The 15000-nt window shown below is 45.0% G+C and overlaps 3 protein-coding genes across 5 annotated transcripts in view; 2 read left to right on the top strand and 1 right to left on the bottom strand.

The window, feature by feature from the left end:
• Positions 1-2919, bottom strand: part of map3k7cl (map3k7 C-terminal like) — a 12396-nt gene extending 9477 nt beyond the window's left edge. The window contains exons 1-3 of the mRNA XM_061249842.1: positions 2442-2919; positions 1656-1739; positions 498-556 (exon numbers count right to left, since the gene is read on the bottom strand). Coding sequence (XP_061105826.1) covers positions 498-556; positions 1656-1731 — 135 coding nt within the window. The 5' untranslated portion in view covers positions 1732-1739; positions 2442-2919. The remainder of the gene's footprint in view (positions 1-497; positions 557-1655; positions 1740-2441) is intronic.
• Positions 2920-3338: 419 nt separating this feature from the next.
• On the top strand, positions 3339-12607 carry cct8 (chaperonin containing TCP1, subunit 8 (theta)). Of its 2 annotated transcripts, XM_061248299.1 has the most exons (16): positions 3339-3497; positions 4644-4734; positions 4825-4904; positions 5082-5231; positions 5765-5945; positions 6931-6992; positions 7251-7388; positions 7767-7945; positions 8179-8245; positions 8872-8959; positions 9054-9169; positions 9379-9450; positions 9883-10047; positions 10146-10265; positions 10868-10998; positions 12364-12607. In XM_061248299.1, the coding sequence occupies exons 1-15, from the start codon at positions 3438-3440 to the stop codon at positions 10973-10975; spliced, it is 1677 nt and encodes a 558-aa protein (XP_061104283.1). In that variant the 5' UTR covers positions 3339-3437; the 3' UTR covers positions 10976-10998; positions 12364-12607. The 2 variants fall into 2 exon arrangements, with proteins under 2 accessions (XP_061104283.1, XP_061104284.1); XM_061248300.1 differs by lacking the exon at positions 10868-10998.
• Positions 12608-13885: 1278 nt separating this feature from the next.
• ltn1 (listerin E3 ubiquitin protein ligase 1) overlaps positions 13886-15000 on the top strand; it is a 26579-nt gene continuing 25464 nt past the window's right edge. For both annotated transcript variants that reach the window (XR_009709198.1, XM_061249735.1), the window contains exons 1-3: positions 13886-14042; positions 14352-14558; positions 14816-14914. Coding sequence is in view for 1 of the 2 variants with exons in the window: in XM_061249735.1 (XP_061105719.1) it covers positions 14001-14042; positions 14352-14558; positions 14816-14914 (348 nt within the window). In the remaining variant the exon portion in view is untranslated. The remainder of the gene's footprint in view (positions 14043-14351; positions 14559-14815; positions 14915-15000) is intronic.

The raw sequence follows: 15000 nt of genomic DNA, 5'->3' as shown, positions 1-15000 counted from the left end.
AGCAGTGCTTAGGCAAGAAGAATCCAAGCCCCCTTCCCTTCTGCCACCTCTGAAGATTCAGAATTCATATTTAGCTCGGTAGAGTAGTACGCAGGTGTTCGCAATGCTGCAGGTATTCAGCATTGCACATACTGCAGGTGTTTACAGCCGCCCTGTGAGGGAATGTGTGTACTGCATGCATGCAGAAGTGTGTATTCTTGTGGATGCTCATTTGCAGGTAATTTGTTTTTTATGCTTTGCTGAGCTTGTCTGGTGTATTGGAACCTCTCAAAAAGTGCAAACCATAGCTTCTGGTCCACTTGGTTGGCTGAATTGCACCAGACAAGATCAGTGAAGCACAGAAAAGTATTTTATTTCAAAACAGTTATGTTATTTGACCCAGGTCTGGCAGGTATGTAGCGTACCACATGTTCAGTGCCTTGGCTTGCAGATGTTGTTCTAAAGGACTACTTTATGAGGTGCACAGTGTCACAGGTGTGTAGGAGGCTTTGACTCACCTGTAGCTGCTGCTCCAGGTCAGGGAAAGATGTAAGTAATGCCTCATCATCTTTCAGCTCTGAGAAAATAAACAAGTATAAAATTACAAATAGGCTTTCCAGTGAAACGCTTGTGGTTTTTGACGCAAATATGGACATGAGCAGCCCTGCCTTACAGTGCTGAGAGAACAGTGATATCCTTACTGTACAGTGACCATTTGACATTTTGAGTATAACCCACTTCAGAGGGATATTTATACACAATAAAAGCACTATGTGGGAACAGGACTGAAAGCCAAGTGCTGCAAAAAGTGACAAAGAGACTAATTATACAGTTTTTTTTTAAACTCCACTTTTCCAGGTTAGCTCATAGTTAAAGGCAGCAGGTTTTCTTCCAGGAAAAACATATACGAATAAACAAATCAATAAATACAATTTCCAAACAAAACAAAAACCCCTGTGATATTTATTATATGACGGGAACATGAACGGACCGGGGCAGTTCCCCTTGATGTCACAGCCCACGTGATACTACCCCAGCGATACTGCCCCAGCGCGAGGGGAAGGTGAAGTGTTAAACGCCTTTAAATATAGGTCAGAACTCCAAAAGCAAACGAGTGAATCACACACAGCCCCGAGTTATTAAAGGGGAAACCTGACGCTGGACCGCCGGAGTTGCAGCTGCCATCCAAGCATTTGGCCGAAACGTTGTAAAACACTTTTGACAGCACTGTTGCCCTGACAGATTCACTGTGTGCAGCTAGGTACATATTTTGTTTTTTTAAGATGCCAGTAGCATACGGAAATAGAGGGAGCACCTGTCTCGCTAAAATAATTACTAAAGTTACACTCGTGCGACGTGCATGGGCTAGCAGCGGATTTTGCTAGTTGCTGTTTTGGTGAAAGGAATTTTGTACACGCAGTCCAGCTGTAAGAGGGTGCCTTTCACCTAGGGGAGAACACAATCACGAATTGTCGTGAGTGTGCGTTCAGTTTTTCCAGTTTTACATTCAACTGCCATAAGGAAATAGGCCACGGCTATTGCATGGAATGCAGACATAAAATCCCCAAATGTTTAATGAGAGAGCTCATTGCAACAATGTTTTATGAACCTCTCTCTCTCCCCATCTGTGTGTGTGTGTGTGTGTGTGTGTGTGTGTGTGTGAGGGGGGGCTTCACCTTTGTGCCCATCAAGGCTGAAGGCGATTCTAACTTCGGGTTTGTCAGGAGATACTCGTCTTGTTGTGGTGATCATTTATTCCTCTGGAATAAAAGAGAAAATCACATGTGCAGCTACTACTTATAAGCCAGAGTAGAAATACATGAGACGCATTTCTTTTTAAACTGGGGCCTCGTCATCAAGTTGCATTAAGAATTTAGCTCACATACAACCAAGGGCAGCCTGTGCTTCATTTCACCTGACTCTCTCACTCCGGATTCTCAAATATGACGCTAGCTCATTAAATAACTATGTTGGCTAGTGTAGGCCTACTCTTTGACCATTATTCATGTAGGTTATACTGTTTTAAAATATGACCCATGTGGAAACGCAGTAAATAGTAGGCTATTAACGTGTCCAAATGACTGCCTCTCCACAATAAGCTGGCTGTACGTGGACTTGGTGAGAGAGTGATGGAATTCACAGGCTGTTTAACGGTAGCTTGGCCCTTCTCGTACTCGCTACATCGTGTAGTTGCACATCGTCAACACAAGCACTTATCGTGTATCGTAAATAGCTATAATAAAATGGAATATTCATTCACAGATTGTACTGGCACAAGCCCTACACATTCCGTCTATCGAAGGGGAACATGACTTTATAAAACTGCTGTCGCAAATTGTCCTAAAGCAACTCTACAAATGATGCAATTAGCACAACTACAAACTACCTGGATGCAAACCAATGCAGACAGCCGACAAAGAAAAGTCAATAAACACATGTAACCTCGCAGCACACAAGCTTACCCTTGAGAACTGTAACACGGGGCAAGAGGAAATTACGGTTAGACCTTCCCCTTTATTCGATCCTCTTAATGTCAATAAGTTAGTTTTTACTCCGGCTGTACAGCTGTCCGGACTTGCTCGCGCTGTTCAATTCAACCGCGACCTGTCTTTTTGGCACAGAGACGCCGAGGTTTTTTTGTCAGTCCTCTCTTGTAGGCGCGCACCTGCCCTCCCGTCGCAGTCACCAGGGTACCGTCACAGAAAAGTCTTCACAAGATGCCCCGACCGTAGCCCACAATTCTCACCGCTCAGCCAAATCCCCTTCAACATGTTCGCGTCCAACGCGACTTTAACGCAAGACAATCAGCGTCTGGCAGCAGCGGAATGCCGCACCCCGTCTGTCAGTGGGTTTCCAATTAAATGGCTCGGATGGCATGACTTTAGACCAGAAAAATGTCCACAGCTCCAATCAGCTTTGAGTGACATAGCCATGCAGCGGGCGATGCAATAGCTGTGCAATGATGCAGTACGCCAGAATGAGGCTCTGCTAATTACTTGAGCAAAAAATAGTCTTTTTCTCCTCTGCTCATTATGTCCTTGCTGTTGACACACTGCTTATGAAGTTACTATGACAACATATTTTCTAAGTAAGGCAAAGCATGTATACAAAGATAGATGAAACGAATAATAATAATGATATTAATGTTATTAATAAGCCTAATTCTAATAATACAACAAAAATGCAAATACAATATAAATAATAATAATAATAATAATAATAATAATAATAATAATAATAATAATAGGTAAAGCCATTGGTAATAATTGTAATAATTTTTAATTGGTCCGTAAACACGAGTTCTGAATTTATTGCTAGTTATAACAGATTTCGCCTTTGAAGCAAGCAATCCATTTATCGACCATCGATGCGTGTGGTCTGCAGCTGCGCCTGAATCGAGAACTCGCTCGCAGCTCCTTCTTTCTGCTGCGTGAACCCCGGCGAGCAAACATCCAAAAATGGCTCTACATGTGCCGAAAGCTCCGGGCTTCGCCCAAATGTTAAAGGATGGCGCCAAGGTATTGTTCATATACGTATCTAAATTATCTCAGGAGCTATCGTTTTTATATCAATCGTCTGGTGCAGTTTGGGTTTGCATGATCAGCGGTTAACTCAGTCGTGCGCTGTCATGGGAGCTTTCTAGTATAAAGACCGTAGGCCAGAGCCTACTGCCCGGACTGTGACTTAGCGTTAGTTAGCTCTTTTTACAGTGGGCGGAAATGCCTGTTTTAATGTCTTCATTTGTAGGCCTATCTATGTGTCGCCTTGCAATATAGCTTACAGAATGTATGGGACATAGGTATAACATTTGCTAACCTTCCAATTTAGCAGTTGAAAAGTAATCTGTGCGCCAGAGTGGGACGCTAACGGTAGTTAATATCATCTTGCGAGCTGGAGCACTGATTAGCTAGCCGCACTTAGCAAGTTAACGTCAGATAGGAATGTATCGTTAACAGCCATATAGCTACATTGATAAATTCACGACACTACAAATGAGTAATTAATTAATTCATCCTTTACACTCGTTCATCACGTGTGCTCTGCGTTTTTATCATTCGCAAAGAAAAACGGTTTCGTCCACGCTTAAGCGGCTTTGCACTGGACATAAGCTGGAACTTTTGTAGCTCTAGCTAACGTTACAATATAATGGCATTTTTTCATATCAATGAATCGCTTTACGAACATTCGCAGTTAATGTTTTGATGCTAAGGTCGAGCTCTTCTGAAGGTAGTTTTTCTTTTTATTTTAGCCTGTTAGGTTGCAGATTTCACACACGCATCCTGAGCCTGCGTAGCTAGCGGCAATATTCCTTAACATTCACAAGTCGCTAGTATTTTTTTTATTCTTGTTTTGCTATTTTGGGAGATTTGTTGTCATAAACAACTGTATATGTCATAACCTTTAGTTATGTTTTTGGCTAACGGTATTATATCTAGTTGGGCGTTGCCTAGACGACAATAATTATTGGCTGTTAATGGAAGTAAAGCATTCAATTTAATTTAGGAATTACGAACACCTCATGAGCAGTCAAGCAACGGTATAGATAGTAGCTCCCGTTTAATAAATGTATTAAATGTTTACCCCATGAATAATAATAATGCTAATAACTCATTGTACTTTTTCATTTTGCGAATGTGTCATTCTGTTTTGTGTGGCCATTGTAGCATTACTCCGGGCTAGAGGAGGCGATCTTCCGTAACATTCAAGCATGCAAAGAACTGGCACAGACCACACGGACGGCTTATGGGCCAAATGGTAGGTAGTGAGTTTGCGCGCTTGTGTGTGTTATGAAATGCTTTACGTTTTCACAAGTCACTCCTACACCTGAATAATTGCACATTGCAGGCATGAATAAGATGGTCATCAACCACCTGGAGAAGCTCTTCGTCACCAATGATGCAGCGACCATTTTGAGAGAACTCGAGGTGGGCGGGCTGTATTATTTTCTGCAAAGTTCGTTCCCTGAAATTTGTCACCTGATTTTTACTGTTTGCATTGCGAGTTGCTCTCCATAAGTGACATAAATGACAGTGACATAAAAGTAAGCTTGTATTGCCCTGGACCCAATGCTTTGAGACTGAAGCTGGTTTTGTTTGCCTCAGGTCCAGCACCCAGCAGCCAAGATGATCGTCATGGCGTCCCACATGCAGGAGCAGGAGGTCGGGGACGGCACTAACTTTGTCCTGGTGTTTGCCGGAGCTCTGTTGGAGCTGGCTGAGGAGCTACTGAGAATGGGCCTGTCCGTGTCCGAGGTGGGTGAACCAGTGCACTGCCGCCCCTTCTGAGTGTCATACGGATAATAACACCCGAGACACCTGTGTCTTTTCATATGAAGAAATCGGGCAAAGTGGTTCACAGTGAAAGGAAAAAAAGATTTAAAAAATGCATAAAAATGAAGGGTAAGGTGCATACCAAAGAAATAAGAGCACAACCGTAATAAAACGGTGGTAAACGTAGCTGAGTGTCACAAACCAATCTCTCAACACGCACGTGGGTGAGGGACGGCGGCCATTTTGGATCCGAGTGCTCGCCGCACAGCAGCTAAGGTGGAGAGGGTGGGGAATATGAAGCTGGTTCAACCCGAGGGATGATTAATTGGCCGGATTGTGTGGGCCAGGTGGGTGGTTTTGTCTGGGACACTGACACACAGAGCCTCGTCCCTTTGCGGTAAGCTTTTCGGGGTTGTCATCGGTGACAGTAACCCGTCAGTGGATACGGCGAGAATGAATTTAGATCGCTGTCGCTGCGTTTTGGGGGTGTCCTGACGCCGTGCTCCGTGCCGCAGGTCATCGAGGGGTACGAGCTGGCCTGTAAGAAGACCCTGGACATCCTGCCGGACTGCGTGTGCGCCTCGGCCCAGAACCTGCACGATCTGGACGAGGCCACCGCCATGATCCGCCCCGCCGTCATGAGCAAGCAGTACGGCAACGAGGACTTCCTGGCCAACCTCATCGCCCAGGCCTGTGGTGGGTACTGAGGGACACACACACACGTACATACACACGTACATACACACACACACACACACACACACACACACACTCTCACATACATACACACACACATATATATACATACATACATACATGCATTCAAACGCGCACACACACACACACACACACACACACACACACACACACACACTCTCTCACATACACACACACACACCCACACGTACATACACACGTACACACACACACACACACACACACACACACACACACACACACTCTCACATACATACACACACACACACATATATATACATACGTGCACACACACACACACGCATACACACACACACACACACACACACACTCACACACACTCTCACATACATACACACACACACATATATATACATACATACACACGCGCGCACACACACACACACGCATACACACACACACACACACACACACTCACATACATACAAACATCAATCAACACATGCATACATACACACACACACACACACACACTCATACATACATATATACATGCATGCATACACAAACACACATACATACATGGATGCATACATACACACGCATGCATGTACGCACGTGCACACACGCACACACACAAACATACACATGCTTTTTGAGGGAGTTTCTTAAGAACTGTGCTTTGTTTTGGGCACAAAGGACTTAATTGTTGCATCTAAACTGCATTCCCCTTGTGACATGGGCAGATTTTGGGACGGAACACGTGCGCACACACACACTAACAAATACACGCCCTGCCAACATTGTGGAGTTGCAATTATAATTATCTGGTGGTCAGTGATGCTACATTTCTACATTGCATATTCATAGAAAAATGAGGTTATACATGTTTTATGAAGTTTTTTTTCATTGTAAGTGAAGAGTTTCTATATTTGTGGACGATGTCGGTCTTGTTTTGCAATTTTATAGGATTATTATTATTTTCTTCCCCCGTTTGTTTCAGTTTCCATCTATTCCGAGTCTGGAAACTTCAACGTGGACAGTGTCAGAGTCTGCAAAATCCTGGTGAGTGGCAAGAACCATGAGCTTTACATTATGGTACAGGTTTTTAGCAGACGCTATTACTCAGAGTACAACTTTAGCATTTTTACATGACAATGCAGGTCAGGTACCTTGCTCTAGGGTACCTTTCTCTATGGCAGTTGACTGTCCTCAGTAACATTGGCAGTTTTTTTTACCAATGTACTTCACTGGCTCCTGTGAGCTGTGAGCTTTAACGGTAATTGAATGCGGTTTGCTAACGGCAGTTTCCGTCCGTCTCAGGGCTGTGGGTTGAACGCCTCGTCGGTCCTGCACGGAATGGTGTTTAAGAAAGAAGCGGAAGGAGACATCACATCGGTCAAAGAGGCTAAGATCGCCGTGTTCTCCTGCCCCTTCGACTGCATGGTGACCGAGACCAAGGTAGGCCTGCACCCTTTCTTTCCGAAGGCACTCCATCCGGTGTGTTTCTGCACTTAAGTGGATTAACCCTTTCAGGTGTGAGGTCACAAATATGTGATTAGAATGTTCTTGACTGAACACTGCTGATGTCACAATCACAACTGGTCATTCAAACCAATGGAGTTCTTGAACACAGCATTTTGGGGGGGGGGGGGACACTACCCTTCAAAGGGTTACCGCCAAGTCATTGAATGATTGACAAGTCCACACACCTAGTTCACAAGGCCTAGATTGTCTGCTGATTAAAAGGGAAACCACAAAGACCAGACTCCTGCGGACCTCCGGGACCGGACCCCCTCTGTGTGTTGATGGTATTTTTGGTATGTTGTTTTTTCCCAGGGGACGGTGTTGATTAAGAACGCAGGCGAGCTCCTGAGCTTCAGCAGGGGCGAGGAGGACATGATGGAGGCCCAGGTGAAGGCCATCGCAGAGTCAGGCGCTAACGTGGTGGTCACCGGGGGAAAGGTGGCCGACATGGCCCTCCACTACGCCAACAAGTACCAGCTGATGGTGGTCAGGTGAGAATCCATCCACCTCCCCGTCGCTGAAAACAATAGTGAAGTGAAATAGAGCAGCATTAAGTGTATGATGGCTCCGGACTGGAACACAGTGGGCCTGGAGAGCCAAAGGGTCTGTTGGGTTTTTGTTTTCACAAAGCAGACAAATGAGCCCTGCACAGCACGTTAAACGGGTAACGCTAACATGTTTGTCCTGGCGCTCACACAAAATGTTCACCTGGCCTCTCCCACAGGCTGAACTCCAAATGGGATTTGAGAAGATTGTGCAAAACAGTGGGAGGCACCGCACTACCCAGATTGGTAAGTGTGAGAAATGTGATAGTCACAAAGTCAATGGTTACTGATCCTCTGCTTGGGAGCCACATGAGCAGTATCGTGTGTGTTTGTGTGTGCACTAGCAAAAGGATGGTATGGCTTCCTAGGTGGGTTCTCACAGTTGGGTGTGGGGGTTCAGCCAGGATAAACAGGGTAAACGGGCGGGCCAGGGCGGGTGGTATTCTGGCCCACCCGTTTACTTTGGCTAATCCATCACACTCAGTTGTGAAAGTACACCTAGGCGGTTGTGGTGGACCTAGTTATATGCAGATCCAACAGAATACATGTGTCAGCCCATGCTGCTGGCATACAGGTTATTGTATTCCAGGTTTCGTTACTGCCAACAGCCATGGCTTTTGTAGATCTTCAAGCGGTTGTAGATCAAAAGGATTGGGTTTTTTTTTTGTTCCTGGAACGGGAGACCCAGGTTCAGAAACTAAAATTCCTCCTCAGTATTTTGACCCAGTCGTTGGGATTTGTACAAATTCTTCAGCCAGGAGGGTAGAACCTAATGAGTGAAATCAGTTCATGGGTGAAAGAAAAACATGGCAGGACTTGTGCTTTCTGAGTCCCTCTGGACGCCGCTGTAACCGCTGTCGCCCGCTCCGCAGACCGCCCCGACGCCCGAGGAGATGGGCCGCTGTGACAGCGTCTTCCTCACGGAGCTCGGCGACACGCAGGTGGTCATCTTCAAACACGGTGAGGCTGCTCTCCTGCAGATGAACCGGCACGAGGCTGAGCCTGTAATGAAGAGCATGTATGTCTAACCATCCTCGTTCCGTCTTTGCCCCAGAAAAAGAAGATGGCGCCATCTCCACCCTGGTGATCCGCGGATCCACAGACAACCGGATGGACGACATCGAGCGAGCCGTCGATGACGGCGTCAACACGTTCAAAATTCTGGTCAGGGTAGGTAAAGCCCCGGAACAAGGAGATACTTTGACTTCAAGACTGAAGAGTGAAGGCCAGCTGCTGTTAGCAAATGGCTAAACCTGTTGTAGGAAGAGAGTTAAAAAAATATATATATATATATATATAAAGTTAATCCCAACGGTTTTTGAATTTGAATCCTAACGGTTTTTTAATTTGAATCCTAACTGTTTGACCTCTCCACCCAGGACAAGCGTCTGCTGCCCGGTGCGGGGGCCACAGAGATCGAGCTGGCCAAACAGATCACATCTTACGGCGAGGTAGGAACCCATCTCTTTGCTCTGGAAGAAGTGCGCCTTCTATAACCTGAGAATTAAGGACTCTGTTGTCCTTTCAGAGGGGTATTTTCTGTGGACATCAAAGTGCAATGTCGAAATAATGGAATAATAATGGTAATAGTATTTGATGCAAGAGTACAAAATTGAATATATAACGGTCAATAATAAAATTAGCCTGAATTCATTGCTGTCCCAAACGTTCTCTTTTACGGGAGCCCCAAAGCAACACCAATCGATCACGACTACTTCCTGTTAAGCATTTTAATTGACACGGGGACAGATTCATTTATATATTGCCGATGTCTATCGTGTTCCTGATATACCTGCTAAAATCACTGGAGACCCTTGTAGAAGTGGGGCTGGCGTGTCCATCAGCCTCTCTGCTGACCTCGCCGGGGTGCGCTTGCGTTTCAGTCCTGCCCGGGGCTGGAGCAGTACGCCATCAAGAAGTTCGCCGAGGCCTTCGAGGCGGTGCCCCGCGCGCTGGCCGAGAACTCGGGCGTCAAGGGCAACGAGCTCATCTCCAAACTGTACGCCTCGCACCACGAGGGGAACAAGAGCATGGGCTTCGACATCGAGGTGAGTGCCCCCCCCCCCCCGGACGAGCCCCCTCTCGGGGACCTCCGTCTGAGCGGTGATGAGAGCTGTTGGAAATCCAAAATGTTTTTGTGTCCCAGGCTGAGGGTGCTACTCTGAAGGACATGGTGGAGGCCCGTATCTTCGACCCCTACCTGGTCAAGCACTGGGGCATCAAACTGGCCACCAACGCCGCCGTCACTGTGCTCAGAGTCGACCAGGTGAGACGCATTTTTTTTTTTTTTTTTTTTTTTTGGAGGGACAGGGCCAGATCTACACTGCAATGCCAGTCGTCCATGTTTGTTGTGACAGAGGGGGTGATGTACAGTGGAATGCCAGTCCTCCATGTTTGTTGTGGCAGAGGGGGTGATGTACAGTGGAATGCCAGTCCTCCATGCTTGTTGTGGCAGAGGGGGTGATGTACAGTGGAATGCCAGTCCTCCATGTTTGTTGTGGCAGAGGGGGTGATGTACAGTGGAATGCCAGTCCTCCATGTTTGTTGTGGCAGGGGGTGATGTACAGTGGAATGCCAGTCCTCCATGTTTGTTGTGGCAGAGGGGGTGATGTACAGTGGAATGCCAGTCCTCCATGTTTGTTGTGGCAGAGGGGGTGATGTACAGTTGAATGCCAGTCCTCCGTGTTTGTTGTGGCAGAGGGGGTGATGTACAGTGGAACGCCAGTCCTCCGTGTTTGTTGTGGTAGAGGGGGTGATGTACAGTGGAACGCCAGTCCTCCATGTTTGTTGTGGCAGAGGGGGTGATGTACACTGGAACGCCAGTCGTCCATGTTTGTCGTTGACGCCATTTTGTGTACGATGTGCCAGATCATTATGGCTAAGCCAGCAGGTGGACCCAGGGCCCCCAAACAGCAAGGACACTGGGACACAGACGGCTGGGAGGAGGAGCCTGATAAATTCGACAGCCATTGTTAATTTAAAAAGGGCTAATTTAAAAGGTGCCTCTGTGGATGTCCGGGAGTGTTTTTGAAAATAACCAAAAACCGCATGGATTCTGTCACCACAGTTTGGGTGTTGTGTGTGATTATATTAATATCTTATGCATTTCACTGCTTGTTGATACTAACATTATGATGGAGAAAAATGTTGTGTTTGATGTAGGTTCAGTTGTGTTGAAATCAGGAGTTTTCAGTGTGGCGGATTTACATTTTTTATTTCCCCGTAAGCATGCACCACACAAATATAACCGTATTTAAATGTCAGCCATTCATGTAAATAATTTCCGAAATGACTGAATAATGGTCTATAATTGTAAGGTGTATATAAGTAGCATTTGAGGTGACTTATTGAATTGTAGCCTGTATTTCTGTTATGTAGCTCTGAGTGAAATTCACTGCACGCTGCATGCAGTTATCTGCACACAACCACATGTCCTAAATTGGGAATGGATGTGTTGTGTATATATTTAACTGGATAAATATTTAACTCCGGGTACTTGTAATGTAATCTCTTTCTGAAAGGGTTTCATAAAGTATGTACACTGACTAGCAGTTGTGAAACTTTTCAGAAAGCCCTAGCCAGCACCTTGGGTCTGAACCCCCACAGGAATAGAGCACCTTGTGAACTAGAGAGATTCAGTGGTACCGCATGGTGTTTATACACCATATACACTGGAAGTGGGCTTAGGTTTGCACCCCAGCTACCTTTACCCTCGTTTTCACAGGTTATTTCTGAAACTGCATTGTTCCTCCTTCAGCACAGTGCAGCATGTGAGGTCAACCAAGTGCAGTGGTATTAGTAAAAACTGCAGATGTCATGAACTGCCGTTTGATATCAGGCCATTACCAAAGGAAGAAAAAACAGACAAGAACACCCTTGGGGGAGGCTACATTGAATAGATGTTGCAAAAATTCTTAACCAATGACAAAAACGAGGTTACAGACCATTTGGAACAGACTCTTGTTTGGTCCTCCTGTCAACAATTAATCAAATTCAAAGAAACTGCTGAAGCCTGCCCTGTCAACAGGAAGCAGCCACTGTGCTGTTCCAGCAATTCCAGCTTTGCTGGAGCGGGGGAGTGTGTACACTCATTTTGATGTGAATGGATTCAAGACTGATTTAATGCTTTTGAAGTGCTGATTTTCTTGGAATGTTTTTTCAAAATTCTAAGTCGGTGTTCTAGAGCTCCATTGCTCTAAATTACCAGTAGTGATTGTGACATCAGCATTAGAATGTTTGGTTAAGAACACTCCACTCGCATGTTTGTGATCACACCTTACAAGGTGAAACAAAATGGAGTCCTGGAACCAGCTCTATGTTGATATCTGGGGACTGCTTAGTGACTTATTTCTCTCCCTCCACAGATCATCATGGCTAAACCAGCAGGGGGGCCAAAAGCCCCGCAAGCCAAGCCAGGGTGGGATGATGAAGACTAAGATGGGGTCTCCTGGATCCTCTTCACCACCTTAATTTAATGTCCACTTGCTTTGTACTGTCCAGGAATTACCATGTGCTGTTATACAGATCAAAATGGCTGCTGTCACTTTTTCTGTTTTTTTTTTCTGTTAGTTTTTTTTCCATAATAAAAGGCACTTGAGCTGTCAATTATTCCGGAGTTTCTGATTTATTGTAGTTTTGCTTCTTAATGATAAAAAGTACAAAATTGTAATTGTCTATGATTTAGTTCATCATAATCAAGGACCAGGTTGTTCCTGTAATCAGGACTAGCAAGACATTTTTTATGGATTCCATTTGTAGAGTAAAATGCATCCTGGAGTGGAGTCACTTCAGTCCTGCTACATTTCAGGAGGCCAGAAAAAAATCGGAGTGAGTCAGATTCAGAGCTGTGGATGTGGATCATGACAGAATCATTTTCTTTCATCCTTACCTGATTCTGTGAGAAGAGAGACAAAAATCCTCGCTGAAATGCATAGCTGCCAACTCTCACGCTTTCGGCGTGAGACACGCATTTGCCTGTTTTCACACACACATGCAAATGTGTGTCTCACGTCGAAAGCGTGAGAGTTGGCAGCTATGGAAATGCAACTAATTTTAAGTTGGTTATCAAAGTCGTTCCATGAATGTGGTATGGTGAACTATTACAGAATACAATGATGCTTTACTATGCGTTGTCTCTCCACGCTGCTCTGTTTGGGCTGTATCCGTTCCTTATTTAACACGTCTACTTGCCGTCATGCCTGCTTTGACGCATTATTTCCTTGCTCAATGCCGGAATTGCGATCTGTTGCTGGCCCTCCGGAACACTGGTAAAGCCTCAAACTGCGCTCTAGCAAAATGTAATCAACAGACCATTTGTCATCACAAATTGGTTTCATAAGCCCTCCAGAAAACACAAAGGGTGTTACGCCGCTTCAGTTGCTCTCCGATTTTCAGCAGTCGGATTCTGGATTCTGGCACCTCTTGCTATTCAGCACACGCACGCACACACACAAACTGTTCCCCAGATAAACAACTTGCTCATACTTCTCAGTAACAGAATGGATTCATGTGCAAAATTCATCCTGAAGCCTTCATTTAATTCAAATCAAGGATGTGGTGTTTGGAAACTGGCAAAACCTCTATTGCATCCCTCAAATACAGTTTTTGCTGGACTCGCAACGTTTCACATTTACTTCTGTGGCTTTCACTAAAAAAAAGATTGTAATAAACAATCATATCAATCAGAACATATAAAGGGAATGTATAAAAATATTTGCACTGCTTATTATTCACCAATCGGCTGTTGAATCTCTAGAAAGCATAATAAATTCAATCAGACTACCTCATGTTTTTGCTGTTGCCCACAGTAAAGATGGCGTCTTTATTTACCCTCTTACCAGTCTCTTACCTAAACTAAATGACACGTGCTTCCGTGTCCGAGCCGACCTTCCGTATAGTGGGGCTGACGTAGAAATACAGTTTCACATGAGTATCCTAGGAGATCAACGTGTGAAAGACAATACACAAGTTTGTATAACATTAAAAACATAATTACGACCAGATGGGAGGAAAGAATAAACAGAGAACAAAAGGAAATGTTCGGGTATGTCACGTGTATCTACCTCGAATCTACGTTAGCCAACTAGCTAGCCGTCAGCTAGCTAGGTGGCTTTATTTGCTATGGCTAACTTGGCTATTCTTTTTTCTAGCTTGCTAATTTAGGTAATATTTTCACTTCAATCTAAATTTAATAGCAATGATTGTGTTTTCATACTCATCTCTAGTTTAATAGCTTTATTTTGTTTATCCTCGTGGACGGCTGTTGGCTTGCTGGAGATGCCACGGATCGGTATTGTATGTGATGGGTCACAGGCGCGTAGCAGTCGTCACCGGTGCTGTGTTTTCCTTGTAGCCGTCCAGCAGCGGCAGGGCTGCCGAGCTGCTGGCCCGGGAGAGGGGTGCCGTGCCCGGGTTCGTGGGCTTCGGCAACTCCGCGTCCAATGACCTGGGCTATGTCCCAGCCGTCTTCGGGGCAGAGGAGATTGACAGTCTTGTAGACGCCGATTTTCGCATGGTTTTGAGAAAGCTGTCAAAAAGAGACACTGTCACAAAATTAAAGGTGAGTCCTCCCGTAAATGTAATATTTAACGTTTAGCTAGCGACAGTACACCAGGACTTGGTATTGTCTTGTGTATACACTGTGGCAGATAAATAATGGTGAAGAATGTATGACTGACACTTTTAGTTCTTTGAGACAATGTGGATCACCAGTGCAACAATTCAGTGGCAGTAACATTATGTTTCAGCGATCAGTTGTTTGGCCTAAAAGAAGGTGATATTATGTTATTGCATATTGATTTTCTTTTATCCTCCAAGGCCGTACAAGAATTTGGGTCAATGTGCCAAGAAAGAGAGCCAGACATTGTTAAAGGTGTACTTCCATACTGGCCAAGAATATACTGCAAGATATCAGTGGTAAGACATGGACTTTTTATTTATTTATTGATAACAGCTGTGAAACTATATTTAATTACATGGATCAACACGGACATCCACGACTT

The sequence above is a fragment of the Conger conger genome, chromosome 7 (assembly GCF_963514075.1).
Source record: "Conger conger chromosome 7, fConCon1.1, whole genome shotgun sequence".
Lineage (NCBI taxonomy): Eukaryota > Metazoa > Chordata > Actinopteri > Anguilliformes > Congridae > Conger > Conger conger.
Note: the sequence above shows the minus strand (reverse complement) of the source record. Positions and strands in the feature narration are given on the sequence as shown.

Excerpts from the sequence above, each read along its gene's own strand:
- cct8 (XM_061248299.1), top strand. The coding sequence starts at position 3,438 with ATGGCTCTACATGTGCCGAAAGCTCCGGGCTTCGCCCAAATGTTAAAG. Across the intron at positions 5,232-5,764 it reads TGGGCCTGTCCGTGTCCGAG|GTCATCGAGGGGTACGAGCT; the intron begins GTGGGTGAACCA and ends TCCGTGCCGCAG. Across the intron at positions 6,993-7,250 it reads TCAGAGTCTGCAAAATCCTG|GGCTGTGGGTTGAACGCCTC; the intron begins GTGAGTGGCAAG and ends CGTCCGTCTCAG.